At 42.2% G+C, this 21,809-nt stretch overlaps 3 protein-coding genes across 3 annotated transcripts in view; 1 reads left to right on the top strand and 2 right to left on the bottom strand.

Moving 5' to 3' along the window:
* Positions 1-522: 522 nt before the first annotated feature.
* Positions 523-6,024, bottom strand: eif1axb (eukaryotic translation initiation factor 1A X-linked b). The gene is made up of 7 exons (XM_012851250.3): positions 5,845-6,024; positions 4,321-4,404; positions 2,305-2,408; positions 2,139-2,189; positions 1,866-1,947; positions 1,509-1,600; positions 523-1,362 (listed from the first exon to the last, which is right to left on the bottom strand). The coding sequence occupies exons 1-7, from the start codon at positions 5,858-5,860 to the stop codon at positions 1,357-1,359; spliced, it is 435 nt and encodes a 144-aa protein (XP_012706704.1). The 5' UTR covers positions 5,861-6,024; the 3' UTR covers positions 523-1,356.
* A 1,717-nt stretch (positions 6,025-7,741) lies between these two features.
* Positions 7,742-12,820, top strand: LOC105916668 (THAP domain-containing protein 6). The gene is made up of 6 exons (XM_021309864.2): positions 7,742-7,901; positions 8,451-8,643; positions 9,021-9,128; positions 9,200-9,410; positions 9,502-9,655; positions 9,748-12,820. The coding sequence occupies exons 1-6, from the start codon at positions 7,822-7,824 to the stop codon at positions 9,911-9,913; spliced, it is 912 nt and encodes a 303-aa protein (XP_021165539.1). The 5' UTR covers positions 7,742-7,821; the 3' UTR covers positions 9,914-12,820.
* Positions 12,819-21,809, bottom strand: part of rps6ka3b (ribosomal protein S6 kinase, polypeptide 3b) — a gene marked incomplete in the record, with an annotated part of 62,934 nt that continues 53,943 nt past the window's right edge. The window contains 7 exon segments of the mRNA XM_036124965.1: positions 12,819-16,702; positions 16,918-17,058; positions 17,136-17,253; positions 18,139-18,215; positions 18,416-18,577; positions 19,782-19,940; positions 21,018-21,107. Coding sequence (XP_035980858.1) covers positions 16,580-16,702; positions 16,918-17,058; positions 17,136-17,253; positions 18,139-18,215; positions 18,416-18,577; positions 19,782-19,940; positions 21,018-21,107 — 870 coding nt within the window.

The raw sequence follows: 21,809 nt of genomic DNA, 5'->3' as shown, positions 1-21,809 counted from the left end.
GACAGCTAAATGCGACATTGAAGGGATTTGGGAGTGAAAAATTAAAAATTGAAAAGTCAAACATTGTTAGAAAGTAACAACTTTGATGCTATTCACATTTTATACTGCAGATTTTTTTCAATGAGAGACATTTTCATTGTCACTGCAGAGTTCCTTCAGCTACGATGTCGCTATAAATTGGCACCGTTTTTGCTGATTTGGGCTAAATTGAAGGCTCCTTCATGGACCTTCAGTTTTTTTCCCCAGTACTCATCTTCATGTACAGCAGTGAACTTATGGAAAGCTCTAGTCAAGTACTGCTGCTCGACCACATAAAAGGGCATTATTTTCATTAATATCATCCTCTTTAGCTTATATAGCTAGTGGACTGTAGTGACATGGAGCTAAAAGCTGTCACTGCTTTAGCTCCATAAAAAGCGTCCTCCACCAGGTTGTGTTAACCTTCTTAATAAACCTTTTAAGTCACATTCTCCCATTTTATCTCCGAGCTCGACCCGGTCGCCCAAAAAGCACCACGCCGGGTCAGAGGAGTTAAGATCTTTATTGGAAACCCAGCCGTCAAACATCACAGCACATCTGTACTCAGAGTCAGACCGACAACATCCAGAAGCCGCCATGAGGGGTAGAACAGAGGTTCCCAAACGGAGGCAGGAAATAAAAATAATCTGCATTCTGCTTAGATAGAATCTGATTCTTATAGAGATGTGTAAAAGATAGCTCTGATAGGAGGTTGTGTGGAGCGGGAGGGTTAGGAACCGCTGGTCTACCGAGGCTGAAACAGCAGAACAGGAAAACAGACAAATACGGGTTTGCGTTGGCGATGGATCCGCGGTTCGGTTCAGTCCAGAGCAGAGAGAACATCCGGCTCGTTCCCGCTGCCTTCAGTAAAAACGCCAACCATCAGACTGGGTTCAGTGTCTAAATCCCACGTGGTGTGAAATTAATCATAAATACTTTGCTTAAAAGATGGCGTGTTAGAGGAGATTACGTTACTGAACAGCTTCCTGGACGACAGAGACAGAAAATAATAAAAAAAATAAACTTGAATCGCAGGAAAAAAATCTAGATGTTTGGGATATTTCAGCCGAACCGTGAAGCCTCAGATCCTGGGAGAAGGTCCGTGGTCCTGCTGCAGGTCCGGTTCAGAACCAAAGTGCTGATGGAGCTCAACCAGAGAAACGCACGACTACCGACTGGATTAACCACGTAGAACATTAATAAACTGGATCACAGGCTCATCTTTAATAATAATAATCATAAAAAAAAAAAAAAATGATGGATTAGCAGAACCGGCTCAAAATATCCCAATCGGAGCGTCTGTAGTAAAATCCTGCCTTCCCCTTCAGCCGTGGCGCCTTAGATCTGCAAAGGAAGACAATAACCATGGTTAGAACCAAACATCTGAAGACACTGGAGGACCAGCAGAACCAGAACCCCCTCCTGTCCCTCATAAAACGGGTCATAACTGTTCAAACTGCCTGGAAACGGCGAACAGGAGCAGAACTCACGTCATCGATGTCCTCGTCGTCGTCTCCGATGTCGTCGAACTGGATCTCGTCGTCGTCTCCAGGTCCGAACGTGTCCGTCTCGTTGATTTTAGCTGCGAGGAGGAAAGACAGTTTGGGTCATTACTGTTACAACGACCTCATCGGTTCTGATCCAGATGGCACCGCAGGGGGAACTAATCTGGGTGTAAATGGGTTTATTTCTACTTTCTCTTCAGATCAGCAGACCCGGTTCTGATACCGAGCAGAACCGGGTTCACAGTGTTGATTAAACGAGACGAAATATTCAAACTGAGGTTTTCCTCAGACGGAACCAGCACCAACGGACCGCTCTATCTCTGGGACTGAGTCCGAACTCACCGTGTTCTGGAAGCTCTCCGTAGGCCTTCAGACTCCGGGCCTCGTCTGCGTTGTACTTCAGGATCACGTCGGCCTTGTTGTCCTGAAACACACGGCGAGCCGTTAGAACCGGCGCCGACCCGTTTCCCGGCACATAAACCTACGGGCAGCGCCTCTGAGGCGTAACAGAACCGTCAACCGTTGATTTTAACGAGACAACAGGTTGGTGGGTCTGGTTTAAGCACCAGAACCTGTCCCGGTCCATCTGGACCTGCCACACCAGTACCAACCCACCTGGTAATCCCTCAGGCCCACCAGGATGATGTCTGACGTGTTAATCCAGACCTGCAGGAACAGAAACAGCAGAGATCACGACCTCTGTGACCCTCACAGCCAACCAGCGACCACGGCGCCGGCTCCTGAATGGAAAGCGCTGACGCGGCCCGCGGGCCGGTCCTACCTTTTTCCGGAGCTTTCCTCTGATGTGGCAGAGCCGCTTGGTTCCGTCAAAGCACATGGCCTCCAGGCGGCCGTTGCCCAACATCTTGATCACCTGAGCGTACTCTGAAAGAGACGAGGGGGGGGCGGGTCAGCCAGAGGTCAGCGGGGGGAACCGTCTAACTGGACCTTTTACTTTCACCCTGTGACCCGTTACAGCCAGCGGGACACGTAGTGAGAAACCCACTAAGTGAAGCATGAAACCCCGTCTGCTGGTCTCCATGATGCTGGACGTTCTCTAGAGAACCTCTCAGGCATCAGAACCAGAGCAGATAGACACTAGTTAGGGGACTTCTGAAGCTCAACTGGGTTTTATTTGAGGCATCAGAACTAGGCTGCACGATTTATTTCAACCTTAACTGGGATTTCACTTTGATCTTTCTCTGCATCAACCGCAAGCAGCAAAAATAACTGACACTTGTTAGCAAGAACGCGTGGTACCAAATAAAATCGGTCAGTAAGTGCAACATATACAACGGTGAGTACGTACAAATCATATATTTATAACGTTAAGTACATACGAATCATATATTTATAACGTTAAGTACGTACAAATCATACATTTATAACGTTACATACGAATCATACATTTATAACGTTAAGTACGTAGAAATCATATTTATAACGTTAAGTACGTACAAATCATATATTTATAACGTTAAGTACGTACAAATCATATATTTATAACGTTAAGTACGTACAAATCATATATTTATAACATTAAGTACGTACAAATCATATATTTATAACGTTAAGTACGTACGAATCATACATTTCTAACGTTAAGTACGTACAAATCATATATTTATAACGTTAAGTACGTACGAATCATATATTTATAACGTTAAGTACGTACAAATCATATATTTATAACGTTAAGTACGTACAAATCATACATTTCTAACGTTAAGTACGTACAAATCATATATTTCTAACGTTAAGTACGTACAAATCATACATTTCTAACGTTAAGTACGTACAAATCATATATTTATAACGTTAAGTACGTAGAAATCATATTTATAACGTTAAGTACGTACAAATCATATTTATAACGTTAAGTACGTACAAATCATATTTATAACGTTAAGTACGTACAAATCGTATATTTATAACGTTAAGTACGTACAAATCATATTTATAACCTTAAGTACGAATAAATAATATATTTATAACCTTAAGTACGTACGAATCATATAGACCAGTAAGTACGAATCACATAACGGTATGTACAAATCATATATAACGATAAATAACTAAGAATCATATATAACGGTAAGTACAAATCATATAATGATGAATAAGTAAGTACAAATCATATATAAAGGTGCAACAGCAACGTTTGAGAAAAATTTTGTGATTATATTGTAAATGTAGCCCTAATCAGAGCACGCCGCACTTTTCAGATTTGTGTTGGGCTGTGACATCAACTCTCAGTGAAATCCATCAACGGGCTGCAGCCTCCAGGTTGGACTACGCCAGCCTCAAACTTAAGCCCACTGCCAAACCTGTACAGGAAAGGTTCTGGTTCTGGTTCCGGCCCTGGCTGATGAAGCTGCAGCCTCGGCAGCACCTGATGCCGGCCGTCCTGCGTTACAGGAGGAGAGACGAGGCAGTTTGCCCCGATCTGAACGACACCATCAGAACCAGAGGCATGCTGATTGGGTTCAGAACCATGACGCCGAGCCAAAGAACCTGCAGCTCACTCTGCTGCTTATGCTGAACTTTTCAATTCAGTCCAGCTTTAAACTCGTTTATGTGTATCATTCATTTTCTGCACAAAGATTCTGCAGGTAAGACTCGGAAAAATTAGGATTTAGGCCGACATCAACGTATCGGATCTGAACATTGCCGTTATGACGAGCCCGTTTGGAGGCATTTCTCTACAGCAGGGACCAGGACCGGCTCCAGAACCACGTTTAGCCCCCCGGTTCCTGTGGTTTGGGATCGTCCGGATCGGGCCGGCAGCAGAACTCACCCTGGCCGTCCTCCTTGAACACCAGCTCCCTCTTCTCAGACTCATTCTCGTTCTTTCCACGTCGCCGGTTCTTTCCTCCTTTACCTGTGGGCAGAGCGAGCAGCAATCAGAACCTCCACCCCAACGCTTTAAACATTTCCCATGAGGCCCAGCAGGAGCATCCTGGATCAGAACCTGAAACCCTGATAGGAGATGATGGACCAGAACCAGAGCGCTCACTTCCTGGGTTTACTTTGGCTCTTAATGGAGGCAGACACGACTGAACATCTGTTAATCAATCTAGAAAACACCTGGAACTGAGCAGTAATGCTCCACTGGTGAAAGGAACTCTTTTTGGCATTAAGATAATTCTTAAGGCTACACTGTCAGACAGGACACAGAAAAATGATGAAGATCTAGGCTCGTTAGAGCTGGACTGGATTCTCAGCACCAAATACAGGTTCCTTAGATCACAGCTTTGGATCTTGGATTTTCGTTTTCTGTTTTTAAATCATCTGAACCACCAGTTCAAGATAAATCTCTAATCTCTGAGGGTCCAGAGGAACGACGAGCAGGAAGAAAAAGCTGCTTTTATTGTGAAATGAGTAAATATTTAGTTCTGGGTTTCGTTCAAAGAGACACACCCAAACAGACAGAAAATTAGGTAATTTATCAAAATCCTGATTTTTATGTTTTAGGTTCTGCGTTAGGACCCGGTCAGACTGTCGGTTCATAGTATTAATGTAATAATAAAAAACATTTAAGCATCTTTTTCTGGTTCTGGCTCAATATCTGGGTCTAGATTTTAATTAGCAAAGTTTTTTTTCTATGTTTAACTCAATAAAACATATGATCTCTGTATTTTAAAGCCCTTTCAGACTAATTCAATTGATCTGACAAACAAAACGAACTGAGCCTGGAAACAAAACTAATAAACATAAATAAAATCATCCAGGACCTTCAGAAAGTCCAGAGTTCAGCTGATGAAGCCAACCCTTTAAAAGCTAATAAACTCTGACTAAATAAACTAAAACAGTCTGAATAAAGACATTTAATCATTTCTGGATAATAAAACACTTTCATATAACCTTTAAACCAGTTAAAGGGGAGATTTGCTGTTTTAAACCCACATTAGTTGGAGCTAAAGTTAGCTTATCTGACGGTTATCACATGATAAAGATGAACCGAACTTATTACAACAGATTTAACTAGCCCGAAAAAACAAATAAATCACATTTTATAAACCAAACGTGTTTTTTGGCGTAAATTTAGACGAACATGAGGAGATGTGAACAGGCCAGCCCGGTTGGAGTTTAGCTGTGTCAGCTAGCTGCTAGCTAACCGCCGCCATGTCGTTCAGCTTTAACACATAAATTAATCACTTTAATGTAAATATTCAGAGTTAATATTACAGAAAGGTGGCGTTAAACGGTCCGTGGCTCACTGCGATGCCTGCTGCTAACGCGGCTAGCCGGCCCGGGTCACGTTTTTCACACGGCGGGCTGAACCACCGCACAGCTCACCGACAGCTTCCCGGCCCCTTACCTTTATTTTTGGGCATATTCCTTCACGTCCTTCGCGTTAACCCTGCTCCGTACAACCTGCGGTCGCTAGCTGTTCCCAAACCAGATTTAAATCGGGTTTAAACTGAACTGAACGCAGAGAGAAGCCGTCTGCTTGGCGATGGGTATCTGTGTCTGTGCGCAGGCGCAGGACAACGCATTCAAAGCGGCAGTGCTTTATTGAAAACGGTGACGCAGCCTGGTTTTACCGTCTGAAAACGCGAGCGACGCCGCCATGTTGGGGAGGGCGGATTTATCAGCTGCGTAGACCCCGCATCCCCTTAAATTCTGAAAAGAACAGACGATGTGTGCCTAGTGGTTCAGTCTAAAAGGTTAAAATAAATGGCCTCCCGACACTGGAGGTACTTAATAATCGCTGGGAAAGGGTACAATTAAACGATTTGGAGGAAAAATCAATTCCAACATTAATGAATTTAATGACATTTTTTTTCAATTTTAATTAATTACATTTTTTTATATAGCGCCAATTCATGAAACATGTCATCTCAAAGCACTTTCCAAAATCAAATTAAATCAAATTATACAGATTGGTTCAGATTATACAGATTGTTAAAAAAAATAATCCTATCTAAGGAAACCCAGCAGGTTGCATCAAGTCTCTCCAAGCAGCATTCACTCCTCCTGAAAGAGCGTAGAGCCACAGTGGACAGTCGTCTGCATTGTTGATGGCTTTGCAGCAATCCTTCATACTGAACATGCATGAGGCGACAGTGGAGAGGAAAACTCCCCTTTAATCTTGATCAATTAATCAGACAGTTCCCTTAGCCGCCATGGATACGTCCAGTTGTAAGAGTTGATGTTACATTATTAGAAAGAAAGAAAAAAGACAAATCTTTTGTTTTAAATGCATATACAATACAGGATTACATTAACCAATATTATATTTATGTTCAAATAATCACAGATGCTACTAAAAACACAGCTAATCGGTTAGGGATAGTCTTCATTGCACCACAGTTTTTTTTATCAAAGTAGGGAAAAGAGTTAACTATGGAATTTCAGTTTTAGCAGAAATGTTGTAAACATTGTCATCCGTTCAGTGGAGTGAAAAGGTCAGAGCATTAAAATCTATAATTTGCTCAGATTCTGGTTCATCCTTGGCCAGTTTGCAGAATAGCCAGTCAGAAAGTAGACCAATTTGATATATAATTCGATATAGATTCCTGGATATTATGGGGTTAATATGCAGCGAAGGGCAGCTATGATGGCTGTTGAGCCTGAAGAGAGCACTAAATAATTATTAGTAGAAATTAAGATTATTTTCATTATTACAGAATCAGTGGGAATAATACGGAATAAAGAGAGGTGGTAAAGGGAATAGGAGGAAGAATGCAAAGGATGGTGGTTATATAGAATTCAACAGGAAATAGGAGAGATGAGAAGACCAGAAAGAAACAGGAGAGAGGAGGCAATCATTTCAAGCCCCAGAGTTGGACATACCTGACTAAATAGCACATTATTCTTCACAGGGAAGCACCAAACAGGGAAATGCGACTGTAGGCTGAGTTCAAACAATAGAGCATGTGTATTTACAGTGTAAAGGATGAGAGAAATGAGTTATTTCAAAACCTTAACAGGATGAAAATAAATATAGATCTTATTGAGTTGTTCCAGAAAGATTCAATAAGCAGAAGCTTTCAGGCCATATTTAATTTTCTAAGAAAAAGTAACTTATTTGATAGGGTCTGAGTTTTATTATTATTATTATTATTATTATTATTATTATTATTATTATTATTTAGAAATATATTTGGTTCACACTCCTTTCCAGTAGGTGGGGGTAAAGCAACTTGAGGTTGTTTGCCAACCGCCATTAAGCAACACAAAGAAGACGAAGAAGAATAGACCCCGCATTGGCTGCTGGGACCCAGAAAACCCGGCCGCCATCTTAGAGCGGTTGTCCTGCAGTCTTCTTGGTGGTTTATAGAAAACAAGAAGGATGCCTCAGTACTGTTCGGCGCACTTATGTTCAAATCGACGGACTGTTGACTTCAAGGCTCGGGGGATAACTTTTCACAAGTAAGACGGACATATTTTGATTTTATTTTGTGATTAGAAAGAATATTATTGTTCTGTGAATACGTCCACCGCCGAACTGCAAGCTAATGTTAGCTTGTAGCTATAATGTTTGGTGTCCTATCCCCGACATTTTATCAATCATATAAAGTCTCAGATATTCCAGAACACTGATTTAGATTATCTGACACTGTAAGAAATATATGTATTACTGTTATAACATTAACATTGAAATTATACATAGGGGGCTCGGCTGTATTACTCACATGTAATTATTTCATCTCATCATATCCAGCAGCATATTATACAGACACACATCAGACTGGAATAGAGTCCAAACAAACTCAGTATTTCAGCTGCTCTGGTTCATTGTTATATATTATTATACAGATAATGCAGCAACATCTCTTATTGAAGCAAGCTTCTGAGAAATTAGAAGTTTGAAAACAGAAAACTAGGGGGAACACAATAAAGTGTCTACATAACAACACTACCAATGCTGTTTTCTATATTCTACTAATTAATTTCCTGTTTTTGTTTTTTGTTCCAAAGGTTTCCCAAAGACAAGGATTTGAGAAGGAAGTGGGAATTGGCTACAAGGAGAGAGCGATTCGCTGCCAGTAAGACGTGCGTGTTGTGCAGCGAACATTTCAAACCAGAGGACTTTGACAGGACAGGTCAGACTGTCCGACTGAGAGAAGGAGTCGTTCCTTCAAAATTCAAACTCCCGCCTCACCTCCAGAAGGTAATTCTGTTAGCATTCATAAATATACATATTTCATCAGCAATCACACGGCAGCTCTATACTGTATATCTATACTCACAGCTATAGTACATTTATAGCCTGTAATCACACATACGTATGTCATAATACAGAGATAATCTACTTTATAATTAATTATAACCTTTCACATTCATAGCCTGTACATACATATACTTCCAGTTATAGTAAAATCACATATATATTTATATTCGTTCATATTTACAACTGTAGCACAATCATAATAATGTCATTGTGCTCTACTGAAGCACTTCTGGAGGGATGCTTGTACTTGTGACATGTGCATTGAGAATAAAGTTGAATTCTACTCTATACTAAAGTTCATATTAATCTTATTTCAGCGGGAAAAGCGCAGAACTACGCTAACCTCCAGGAAAGCGGAAGCTAGCCCTCCTGTAGCCCCTCAGGTTGTCCCAAAACCTTCTACCCCTAAGCCTCCAACCAACGATGTGAGTATTTCTATGTTGAACATCATATAATGAAGGTCTGGGCTCGTATTAAACACACAAATGTCTGACAGGACCACTGCTACGCCTTGCCGAATTCTCTCCCCACCGTCGCGGCTAAACTGAAGGAAGCCTTGGCGAGGCTGGAAAGTCTGGAGCGGGAGAAGAAAAACATAGAGGCCAGAGAAAAGAGGGCAAAGATCACAATCCAGTCTCTGTTGGAGGAATTAAAGGATAAGAACCTCCTTAATGAGGACCTCAAAGAGAGGCTTGATTTCTACTCCGGTAAGACGAATTCACATACATCTGATTCCTTTTTTTAGCCTCCTTAGCTATTTGAAGGAGAGGTTGTTAATTTTCGCTCTTGAACTTTCAGCTCTTCAGCTAGACTTTATGAAAATGAAGGGCAATGAGTACACCGAGGAGCTCCGAGAGTTCGCCGTCACGCTCCATCTGCTTGGCCCAAAGGCATACAGATACCTCCGAGAGACTCGGAAATTTCCCCTCCCACATCCACATACGTTACAAAGGTACTCTTCATGTTGTCCGCTTGATTTATTTAAAAAAAATGTCATTACTGATGGAAATGAGTTAAAAAGCAACTTATACCCGTTTCTTCCAGGTGGCTGGGCTCAGCGGACGACAGGCCTGAGCTGAGAACACTGCTGGATACGCTGGAGGAGACCATCCAGGAAGAGCAGACTGAATACGAGTTGGTTTCGCTCGTGTTGGATGCCACAGAAATCAAAAACCCGGAGCAAGAGATCATTCAGTTTACTGTAGAGTGAGACGGCCAGCTAAACTCAGAGCTCTGCTAGTTAAACCCCACGAACTGATCCCAATAGAAATTCAATCCAAAACACAAGCGGGGGGGTGAGTGGGGGAGACGGAAAACGAAGACGACGAACGCGAGGAATCAGAAGAAGACTCTAAAACGGAGGACAAGTCCACATGTGGGGGAATATGCTAACAGCCGACGCTCCGGGAGAAAAGCTAACGGCTGATAACGCATCAGCCCGGCTAGCATCACAGAACCAAAAAGAGTGGTGGAAAAGGACTATGTGACATTTACAGGAGTTTAAAAACAACTTCAGACAGGAAATGTAATGATAATAATTAATTATTAATTCATTCTTATATATTCAGAGATTAGATTTAACCCAAGCTGGCAGAAAACCCAAAGCAGTTACAGAGAAGGGCAGTAGACGAGTTAGAGGATGGAGCGAGTAAGTAAAGCTAACCTTACTGATGGTCCTCAAACAACAACAAGACGAAGGACGAGGTGCAGAGCAAGCCTCGGTTCCCCGCTACCCAGGAGAACATCTGTGAAGGAACCTGGCCTGGCAGAACAGATGTCAAACCAGTGGTTTTATTTTACCAGGAATGTCCCAGTGAGGCGGTTAGGAAGCACAGAGACTACAGAAACGTTAAGAAGATGCTAAAGGAAAACAGTGTTAAACTCCAGAGATGAGAATCCACCGGGAAGACCGACAACGACCCACAGGAAGCGGCGGCGGGGGGAAAACTGGATGGAGGTGTTCCAGTGGGAGCAGAACCATGGGACATCACCAAAGAACTATCCAGAGAGGAAAACAGAGAAGAAGAAGATAAACAGGGAGAGGTTGCTGTTAGCTTACATTGACAGAGGAGACGTGGACTATAGGAAATATATCAGATTATCAATAACTTTATTTGAATTCACACTCTTATGGCCACCTTTTGTAACAAATGGCTGAAATTTGCTTTAATTTACATATTTTAATCTTTAAAACTGCAGCTCATCTCCCCTATTTAGGTCTGTCTACTGAAAACAGACGATCTGATGAGATGAATAGAAACTACTGCTGGGTGTAGAAGGGAAGAGGAACTCCTGCTTGGGTTGTTTTCTACCTCAGAAGATCCCTGGGTTAACCGGGTAGATGTTCATAATGTTCCTTTGTTGTTATGTTTCTGAATGTTCAGCGTTTGTTTGGTGTCAGGGTGACCGAACGCTAAAACTACTTTGTTAAAGACGCAACCTAAGCAGCTATTAATGATACATCTCAATGTGAATGGGCTAAATCACTCCATAAAGGGAAAAAAGGTTCAGAAAATGTAGAAAAGTTGACCTGGTTTACTTACAGGAGATTCTAGCATGTAAATGAATTATTTTTTTTAATGTAACTGAAATCTGGTGAAATGTATCCGGTTATGGGTTAATCTATGAACATTAGCTGCCGTGGTGTTTTGATTAGAACCGTCAGATTGAGATATTTCTTAATGAAGGTTTCATTAAAATAAACCCAAAGTTTACAGTAAGATTGATCTGATCTAAACACGTGAAAAAGAAACACTTTTTTTTATTGGGTGTTTTTTATTCTGTAAAATAGACAAATGAATGACTTTATAAGCAGGTTACAGGTTGAACATTTAGATTTTTGTTCAAACGGTTCCTTTCTGTTTGCCAGGAGAAGTTGTGAAATAAAAATGTGAGAAAATAGTTTATATCTGTTAGGCTTTGAGTTCTGAGCAGCGCCCCCTGCTGATCAGTCTGTCACATTTCCACTGTTTCTGAACAGCTTATTCGCCTATTTGTTTTTCTTGTTGCTTTCAGAGTGACGGGAAGGAAATGACCCTCCTGTACACGAGAACAAATGAAACAACTGTTCAACACTTTAACTAAGAGATAATGTTGTATTTACTGATTGTCCTGGACCATTTATTGTGACGCCAGTAAAGCTGCGGAAAAGGTCTTGAAAGAAAATCATCTTTTATTGCTGTAGCATATCAACTACACTTCAAACTTTAGAAATATTTAGTCAGGAAACCTTAAACAATTTTCTACAATTTTACCGCTGCCACTCCCATTGGTAGCCCTAACATTTCCTATAAACTAAATGCAGCTCAAGCTTTTAGTTTAAACTTATAAACCCAACTTTCCTGTTTCTCTGGCGTGTAGATATGTCCATTTACCTTAGCCACTCTTCATAAAGGAGAAGACAAGAGAGCATGTCATTCTAGTAAGGCAACGCTAGAAAATGGTGACCTGAACATGTCCAGACCTACTATAATAATAATAATAATAATAATAATAATACGACACCTTATTGGCATGACAACATCCTGAATCACATCCAGAATGTTTTCCACGGTTACAGACTTATTCCCAGATGAAGTAAATATATTTTTACATAAAATCTCTTTGCCCAACTCTTCATTATGAAAAAGTGGAAAACCTCCAAAAATAAATGCCATATATTAAAGTCTTTGCTTAACCGTTTGGTGCTTCAGTTTTTAGGCATTTTCCTGCAGTCCTCTGCAGATCCTCTCAGCCAGATTAGGTTGCCTGAAACCTCTTTTATAATTACTAAAAACTATTTGTTCTTTGTTTCACCTTTATTTTTACAAATAAGCCACTTTGATCTATTCTTCTGGTCTTTGCTTTTTTTCTACAGTTGATGCGTTCAAACAAGTCGCTGCTACTTTAGTTTTGCATCAATATCTTTAGACTGAGGATGAATTTAAACTAAATACAAGTTTTTTTTCTATTATCGTAGACAACTCATGAAAAGAGCTTAGCAAAGACTGCAGCATGACTTTTCTTTGAAGAAATGAGAACCAGTGAAGGAAAAAAACAGGAAACGCCAAACAGAAGATCTGCTTGAAGAGAATTATCCCCCGGCTTTTAATTTCATCAATGAAAAACCAACACAGTTTATCGATTATTGTTTTTTTATTGTTTTCCATAGAAAGTCCAACTCTGCAGGTACAAAAACAGAGAGCTGGCGTAGCAGCAGGGCTGAATATCTCTGACACAATCAGACAAGAAGAGGAAGAGTTAGATGAAGAGGAAAAAAAAGCTGTTCCTCTGTCTATACCTCCAGAAAAAAACATTTATTTATCTTTCTTTATCCCAGAGCTGTACACTGACAGGAGAATGAACAAAATTCAACACAAATCAATACTTATTTATAAAACATAAAGAAACTCTGAATTTTATCCCTTTAATATGACATTCAGACGACCACAGAAAGTTTTCCACGACTGCAGATGTCGGATTTCTGCCGTGAACAAATTATTTTTGTTTTCACAAACTCGGCCTCAGACGTCAGCGGAGGCCCTTCTTCACCAGGTTAAAACAGAAAATTCACAAAACGCATTCAGAGTCAGAACTGTGAGCAAAAGGCGAGATTTTTACAGCAATAAAAAAATTAAAACGGCAAAATTTATGATAAACAATGGAAAAAAAGTCCCTAGAAAATAACAGGAAAGACATCGCTACAATTTAAAGGTCACACATTAGACTTGTTTTCTAAATGTTGTTCCAAGTTTCACTTTAATGGCAAGATTTATTTTAATCATGAAAGTTTTTGCTTTAATTTAAAAAAAATTATCTAGGAAATGACTTTATAATTTAATCCTATTTTATCATTTCCATGTTTATTTTAATTCACCGCTGGTGAAAAGGGGCCTCTGAGGTCGTCAAGTTAAAAGTTTCTGACATTTTAAACTTTTTTATTTGTTTTTCCATGTTTTCACACCGGAAGCAAACCGAGAACAGATTAATTTCACAGATTAAAAAAAAAAAAGTCGAATCATTAACTGAACAATTTTGTCAAATAAGCTTCAGCTGGATTTCAATGAGCGCAGCGCCCCCTGATGGCCAAACTGGAGCTCACGTTTGATAAACAGATCAGACCAAATGGCAGAATGTAAAGCCTACATCTGCAGAGATGAAGCAGTTGTTGCATAAATAAAGCCGTGTGGTTAGTTTTGTGCTGCAGCTCCGGCGAGTGTTAACAGCTGGAATGCTTTTAAATGCTTTTCTGCTCAGTTTTTAAAGGGTTTGCTGCCAGATGATCACAATCATCATCACAGGCATAAATGCTTGAGCTGTACACTGATCATAGCAACGCAACATTAGACACAGAGGAGTTCCATTCCAAAACCCAGAAAAGTCATTTTTAAGACCATAAAGAAGAACGTGGACATCTGGAAAGACAAACTGGAAGTGTAATTTTTTTTTTATTTTAATTCAGCAGACAGCACGTCTGCTAAGAGCCTCTTTGCTCGCCTCTTTCGCTCACGTTCCTGTGCTTATTGGAGTGTACCTCCGTCCTCCGGGACGTACACAATGCATCGTCATGATTGGTAGAAACCTGAGTTGCCCGGCGTGTTCATATTTACAGTTCTGCTGCACAGAGAGGCTGAAATCCAGCTTCAGGTGATGCAGGAAGAAGCAGGAGGCCCTAAGCCTCGTTTCTAAATCATCTTATCACAGAGGGGGGGGGGGGGGGGGGGGGGGGGCTTCATCAAGCTGCGATCAAACTCCTTAAACTGTTCCTGAATAATTTAGGTAAAAATGTCGGCCGGTGGCTTAAATCAGTGGTGCTCAGATTAGCTGCTGTTCAGTCAGGAGGAGATAATATCGTTATGCTAACGAGACAATGGCTGAAACTGCTGAGTCGACTGGGGCAGCCATGATAGCAACACAAAAGAAGAGGTTGCTATGGTGATTCCCGCCTTTTCTGGGGAACAATAGGGAGGGAGATGGTTGTTCTGTGTAAAAACAAAAAGCTGTACCGAATATTCCTTTAACTGTGGAGCTAAACCTGCTGACCACACGTAAAGCTTTTAGCAGTACGGCGGCTAAAATAAACTCCATGGTAGATTTAAAAGGCCGACGCAGAGCTGAAACATAAGGGCAGTGAATTTGATTTTATGTTTCAGCTCTGAGGTGATCTGACTGAAAACTAAAAGTCCCACCGCAGTGAGAGACGCTGGGCTGAAGAGGACAGAAATCCCTACATTTAATGGACAAATTTTATGTGTATAGATGAAACCGTGGCCGCGAAATTAGTTTAAACCAAAGTTTCTATGAAACAGGCTCAAATCATCACTGAGAGAAACCTGTGATAAAAATCACAAAACCTAAACTACAATTTTGTGAAAATAAAATGTATCAAAATGCTAATTCAGATGAGTAAAGTTAAACTTTCTTGGGTTTATTTAAACTATTTAAACTTTGAATGTTTCTGCTCTAAAGTTCAGCTGAGCTGCGGAGCTCCCTCTGCTTTCACCAGAACCTCATTACAGTCTGAGAGGAAAACGTCGGGAGTTTATTCATTATTTTTGCCATGAAAACTCATCTGAAACTTCAGCTGCAAGTTTAGATTTATTTTTGTAGATTTTTGCCAATGATGAGGGGAATCATAGCCACATATTGGGACAAAAGCCGACATTTAATCTGGAACTAAATTCTCAGTAAAGCTAAAAGGGATCAGGAGCCTTCATTGGCTATTATTTATTTATTACCTCCAGATAATTTATTTTATAAACTAAAACAAACACTGTAAGCCAATATTGCTAAAATTTTTACATGCTATGTCACCATTTTAGGTTTACCAAATATACATTTTTGATTTAATTTCTTAGTTAAACAGCTGTTAGTTATTAGCTTTTTGATGTGTTTTTTCACAACATTGACATTTGATCAGATTTATTTCCAAAAGCTAAATGAGAAAAAGTGAGCACCACAGATTTAGCTTCTCTCTAATAAATGCATAAATGTGTTTCCTCACAAGCTTTGCAGGTCAAATTAGACAGTAAACAATAATGATCGTGATACCTGGTGTCAAACAAAAACAAAAATGTAGAGAAAATAAAGCCTGGTTATACGCTTTGCATTCACTAGGGGGCAGCAGAACGTAATTTTAAATAAACCTTCTGAAAAACGATTTTTGGGCTTCAGTTCAGTTTTATTGAGTAAAGTATTTAGAGGTATTTAGCAAAGTTGGTTTTTGGATAAGCCGTGGTAGAAACGAAAGGTTTTGATTGGCTAATGTTTGGAACACGTTGCTCTTTTGCTCCTAAATGCTAAAAGGTGGAAAAAGAAAACGATTTTCCCCCCAAACAAAACATTCTGGCTCCCATGAGACCTTCTTTCCCTTTAGAATCCGAGCAGCGGCTTTGCTTCCTGAGCTAAATCTGGAACTGTGTCCGTCTCTCGTCGTCTCAGAGGCTACTTGAGGTTTAAATGCAGATTCTACAACTACACAGATAACAACGAGCCTAGCTCTTTAAATGCATACCGTACATTACTTTGTTCCTATGATTTCCCCGTCCGAGGTTAATAAATACTTTCATATTCCTGACTGTGTGGCGAGGAAGCGCTGATTGTCCGAAGCAGAAACTGGAACCGGGTCGGTCGGGTTTTCCTTGCAGCTCGGTCCGGCTGTCGATTAGTGATGCTAAAGCTGAGACTCGACAGCAGGAGGGATCTGGTGGAAGAAAACCCCGTTAAGGTGCAGGGCGGGGCGGCGAGGGGGTGTGCTTCTATTTGGCGTTAGCGGCTCTCAGGTCCATCAGTAGTCTGTCTAACCAGACCGGACCGGACCGGAGTTGTCCGGAGCAGGGGAGGTCCGGCGGCGATCAGATCGAGGTCAGAGTTGACAAGAGGAGGAAGTGGAAGGAAGTCAAAGAGCGGTGGAGGTGAGCTTCTTCACCCCCCTCCGCTGGGCCAGAGTGGAGCAGCCCACCGGCTCCAGGACCGGGGGAACGTTCCTGCTCAGAGCAGAGTAGGTGGCGGCCATTGCTCCCTGCAGGACGGGAAGAAGAATCTGATCAACACATTTTCCTTCTCTCAATCTGCAGCAGTTTAAGTTCCCTCCTATAACCCAATACATGCGTTACAGTTTCCTGTCGGCTTAAATTACCCCGGAACCTGACGACATTACAGACAGTGAATTAATGAACGGATGGATGTAGTGTCAGAGAAACAGATGGACGGACAGACGACTGGAAAGGTGGATACCTTGACGAGGTGTGGGGCGTCCTGTCTGTTCAGGGTGTATTTGGGCAGCTGGTCTCTGTGCATCACCCAGGGATGTCTGAGGACCTGAGCCGCAGTCAGTCTCTGATGAGGATCTACATGCAGCATCTTAGACACCAGATCCTAACAGAGAAACCACCTTTTAATAGACCCTTCTTAATATTATCATTTCATTGTTATTTGTACCTGTAAATACAGACCTTTGCTTCAGGAGAGACGGAGTTCCAGTATCCTCCAGTAAGGGAGAACTTCCCACTGCCAATACGGGCCAGAATCTCCTCTGGCGTGTCCTCTGGACCATTAGCAAAAGGGGTAAAACTGTGAAAACACAAAGAAAAGGTAGAAAACCCAAACATAAACATCTAAATCCACTATCTGGCATCTGTAAACGATGGTAAATGTACATCTTCTTTTAGACGTTTGGCTTTTGAGACAGTGTTAGCTTTGGTAAACACTATTAGCTAGCATTCGTTAGCAGCGTGTACATCAAACTCTGTTACATGTCAGTGAGCAGAACATGGGTGAGAGACACTTTAAAGCTGTAAATAAAGTTAATTCAAGTTAGTGATTTGATTGTTAAAGCTGTCAACAGTTTATAGTTAAGTGCACCTTAGTAGCTAGCTCAGCTAGCTAACCTTCACCGCAGCGTGTTCCGTCACCGCGGCTCAATAAATTCACTGCGGCTCAATAAATTCACCTCATTAACACAAGTTTCTTTTGGGCTTTTATTTTAAGACCCATTAGAAATGTTTTACGAAACTTTTATTGTGTTTTAGAGCAGCTAACAGCCAAAATAAAGTCAAGATTAGCATTAGCTTCTGGCCAAAATGGGGAGCTTTGGAAAAGAGACTGTTAAAGATTAAAAGTGTGTTTTTTTCCCCAAAGAGCCAAACAAAGAGAGGCCTGGACTGTAGGACTTTAGCAGATTTCTACATCTTTGTAGTAATTAGATCATTTCACATTTATTGCTTCTGCTCGTCTGCATAAGTAATGACAAAACCATTAAAAGATTCAATGTTTTACTTCAATTACGGTAAGGAGAATTAATCTAATGAAATTAACTTTAATCTTTAAAGTATTCTGATTTTATAGAAAAATGTCTGGAAAGAAAATTCTAAATTGTTGCGTCTTTGGTGGAGAAGAACCAGAGATCTAATGGTTGTATGGGTTCTGTGCTGCAGTGGAGCGCAGCGTTAAACCTACCCTGTCAGCATCGTGTAGAGCAGAACGCCCAGACTCCAGATGTCACAGGCAGCATCGTAACCCTGCTTCTTCAAAACCTGCCAGGAGAAAACAAATATTCACCTTTAGACCTTCTTAAAAGTTCGTTTTCACTCCTGTTTTTCCTCACTCTGCTGCAAGACAAGTCTCTAAATATGCTTCAGTCCTTCATTACATGGCGATAGACAAAGTTCAACATACAGACTAAACGTTTCATTCAAGCTTAAGAGCAGACTAATAAACTCCTGCACTGACGAACCTCTGGAGCGACGAAGTTGGCGGTGTAACACGGCGTCATCAGCAGGCCGTTCTCTGCTCTCAGCTGTTTGGCAAAACCAAAGTCGCAGATGCGGATGGACTCGGCGTTCCCGCTCTCGTCGACGTACAGGATGTTGCTGGGCTTCAGGTCCCTGTGCACCACCTGCAGACGCAGCAGGAGACAAAAGTCTGGTTGGTCTCCTTCGGTTCTGAGGTCCAGACAGTGGATCACAGAAGTTCTGAAACTCCTGAAGGAAATCCAGTGCAGCTTTTTACCTTCAGAGGTAATCTAGCCAGTAAACAGCTGTGTAACATCCCTCTGCTGAGTTCTCCTACTGCTCTCCAATCTGCATTGTTTATTGTTATTACAGCTTTTAACTTTTTGTTCTCTGTCATTTTTCTTTTCATAGAAGGTACACCTGGTCTGATGTTCTGTTATCTGTGACATCATCAGGGGAGGCAGATAATCCTCTATTACCATCTAACATAGAAAGTACTCCTGGGTCAATGTGAGCTTCTGTGCTTTCTGTGTCTCTGCTCTGTCTTCTCTACCATTGAAAGTACTCCTGGGTCAATGTGAGCTTCTGTGCTTTCTGTGTCTCTGCTCTGTCTTCTCTAACATAGAAAGTACTCCTGGGTCAATGTGAGCTTCTGTGCTTTCTGTGTCTCTGCTCTGTCTTCTCTAACATAGAAAGTACTCCTGGGTCAATGTGAGCTTCTGAGCTTTCTGTGTCTCTGCTCTGTCTTCTCTAAGCCCCAGTGGGTGGAGGCAGATGAGCGTTCACACTGAGCCTGGTTCTGGTTCTGCTGGAGGTTCTCCTCCCTGCTAAAGGGGAGTTTTCCTCTCCACTGTCGCTTCATGCATGCTCAGTATGAGGGATTGCTGCAAAGCCATCAACAATGCAGACGACTGTCCACTGTGGCTCTACGCTCTTTCAGGAGGAGTGAATGCTGCTTGGAGAGACTTGATGCAACCTGCTGGGTTTCCTTATATAGGCAATTTTTGACCAATCTGTATAATCTGATTGAACTTGATTTTGTAAAGTGCCTTGAGATGACATGTTTCATGAATTGGCGCTATATAAATAAAATTGAATTGAATTGAATTGAATGGACGGAGCTGAATGCAGGACTGTCCAGCAGGAGAACCACCCTGAACACGCAGCCACAGATGCTTTAGATCAGATTCATACATTAGAATGGCCTAGTCAAAGTCCAGACCTGACTAACTGGGGGATAGAAATCCGATCCTCCGTTTAATCTGACTGACATTGACCAGAAGCTTCAGACGCTAACGACACAGCGCTGGTAGAGACGTACTCCATGGTACCGCCTGCAGAGGAAGGAGGTCCTACAACGACGTTTACCCCGTTCACATGCAGATACTCCACGGTCTTGGTGATGGTGTAGAGCACGGCGCTGGCCTCCCGCTCCGAGAAGAACTTCTGCCGGAGGATTTTGTCCAGCAGCTCGCCTCCCTTCATCAGCTCCGTCACCAGGAACACCGAGCGGCCGTCGTCGTACACCTACGGCACAGAGACCAGGCGACTGAATCAGTTCTGTGGATTGGTTCAGTGGACCAAAGCTTTCGCTGTGCAGATCAGACGTTCTAAAGAAAGAGCCTTGAGTCATCTGGTTAGTAGGAAAACGATCTAAAAGCTAAAAGGTGAGCTATTGTCGGCGGAAGAGAAGGGAGAGTGGGCAGCAGGCGGCATGTTCTACCTCTAATCAGCAGTGAGTCACAATTAACATCAGAGCAGGAAGTCGGCCTGTTTCTAGGCTGCAGGCGCTCACTGCGTATTCAGCGTGACTCTGAGGTGGGAACGCGACCCCACATGAGTCACGAAGACAAACCCGACCGATCGGGCGGGAAATGACACGCCACGTTCGCTTCAGGTGGATAAAGATAAAGCTACGGACTCAACGGGAGGAAAATATCCATGAAAATGGTTTTTAAGAGGTTTAATTGGAAGATAAAGTTTATTTCGTAGTGCTGACCATGGACAGAACATCAGAGAGGTGATGTCAGACGAGTTGGACCACAAGCTTTAACATTTAAAGGCAATTCTAAACTAATGTTTTTTAATCTTGATTTAAAGGAACTCAGGCTTTCTGAACTTTTACAGTTTTCTGGGAGTTTGTTCCAGATCAGTGGAGCATAGGAACTAAATGCTGCTTCTCCATGTCTGGTTCTGGTTCTGGTTCTGCAGAGCAGGCTGGAGCCAGAAGACCTGAGTGGTCTGGAGGGTTGATGCCCTGATAACCGGGTCCACGGTTTGCCAACTGGACCCCCTACTCTGATGCTTTTTTCTTTCAAACCATCAACATAAGACGTCCCAATAAGTCCAATCAGAGAACAACCACCGCCTCCATCGTCTCTGACGGTCACAGCACACTTTGACCAGTAAACCAGTTGTGGTTCCTGTTGTTAGCATATGAGAACTTTAACCTTTTCAGGGAATTCTCTGTTCTGGTGCCATTTTTGGCCTGGTCTCTCTTGAAAAAGAGCATTTTAACCTCAATGAGCTCTACTGGATAAATTAAGGTTAACATAACGTACGTTCAGCTCGGTAAAAACTCGTAACTGCAGATAAAAGACTCACGTCTTTCAGGGTGATGATGTTGGGGTGCTGCCCGTATCTCAGCAGGATCTCCACCTCCTCTGTGGGGTCCCTCTTGGCCTTGTTGATGATCTGGAACAGAAAAAAAAAATTTTAGCTTAAGGTTTCAACGCATTTCCAGAATGAAACAAAGTTTCACAGTCAAGGTAGAAAGGACCAAAATCACAGCTAAAAACAGGGAATCCTTGCAGCTAAAACCCTGATCTGGAGTCTGGATGTTCTCCCTGTGCAGGCATGGGTTCTCCCTGGGTGCTCCTGCTTCCTCCCACAGTCCAAACACAAGACTCTTCGGTTATTTGGTCTCCGAACTGCCCCTAGCTGAGTTCATGCCTGGTTGTCTGTCCTCTGTCTCCATGTCGTCCTGCGATGGACGGGAGAGCTGACCAGGGTGGACTCCGCCTCTCGCCCAATGACCGCTGGAGAGATGCACCAAGTTCCAGTTAACCAGATTTTTATCCTCGGAGAGTTGCTGAGGAGGTCAAGGAAGTTTAAATGTTGAGTCCGCCTGTGTTTAGTGGCGTCCTACACTCCAGTCTGGGGTCCTGTGGGAATATGATGTCCTGGTCTCTCAGTCGGAGGCGAGTCCACATTCACAGCACAGACTGAGCCCAGGATGGACTTCTCCAGGTGCTCCGATGGCGTTTTGTGGCGTTCTTAGACAAGATCTCTGGGTGCAGTCAAACAGAGGACGGTGTCTGGTGGGGGGGTGCTTTAGGTTTAGCTTTCCCTGATGAGGATGATGGGTTCTGTTGGCATCTCTGGACCGAGTCAGAG

This window comes from Fundulus heteroclitus, chromosome 21 (genome assembly GCF_011125445.2).
Source record: "Fundulus heteroclitus isolate FHET01 chromosome 21, MU-UCD_Fhet_4.1, whole genome shotgun sequence".
Taxonomy (NCBI): domain Eukaryota; kingdom Metazoa; phylum Chordata; class Actinopteri; order Cyprinodontiformes; family Fundulidae; genus Fundulus; species Fundulus heteroclitus.
The sequence above is the reverse complement of the archived record's forward strand: the minus strand, read 5'-3'. Positions and strand labels throughout refer to the sequence as shown.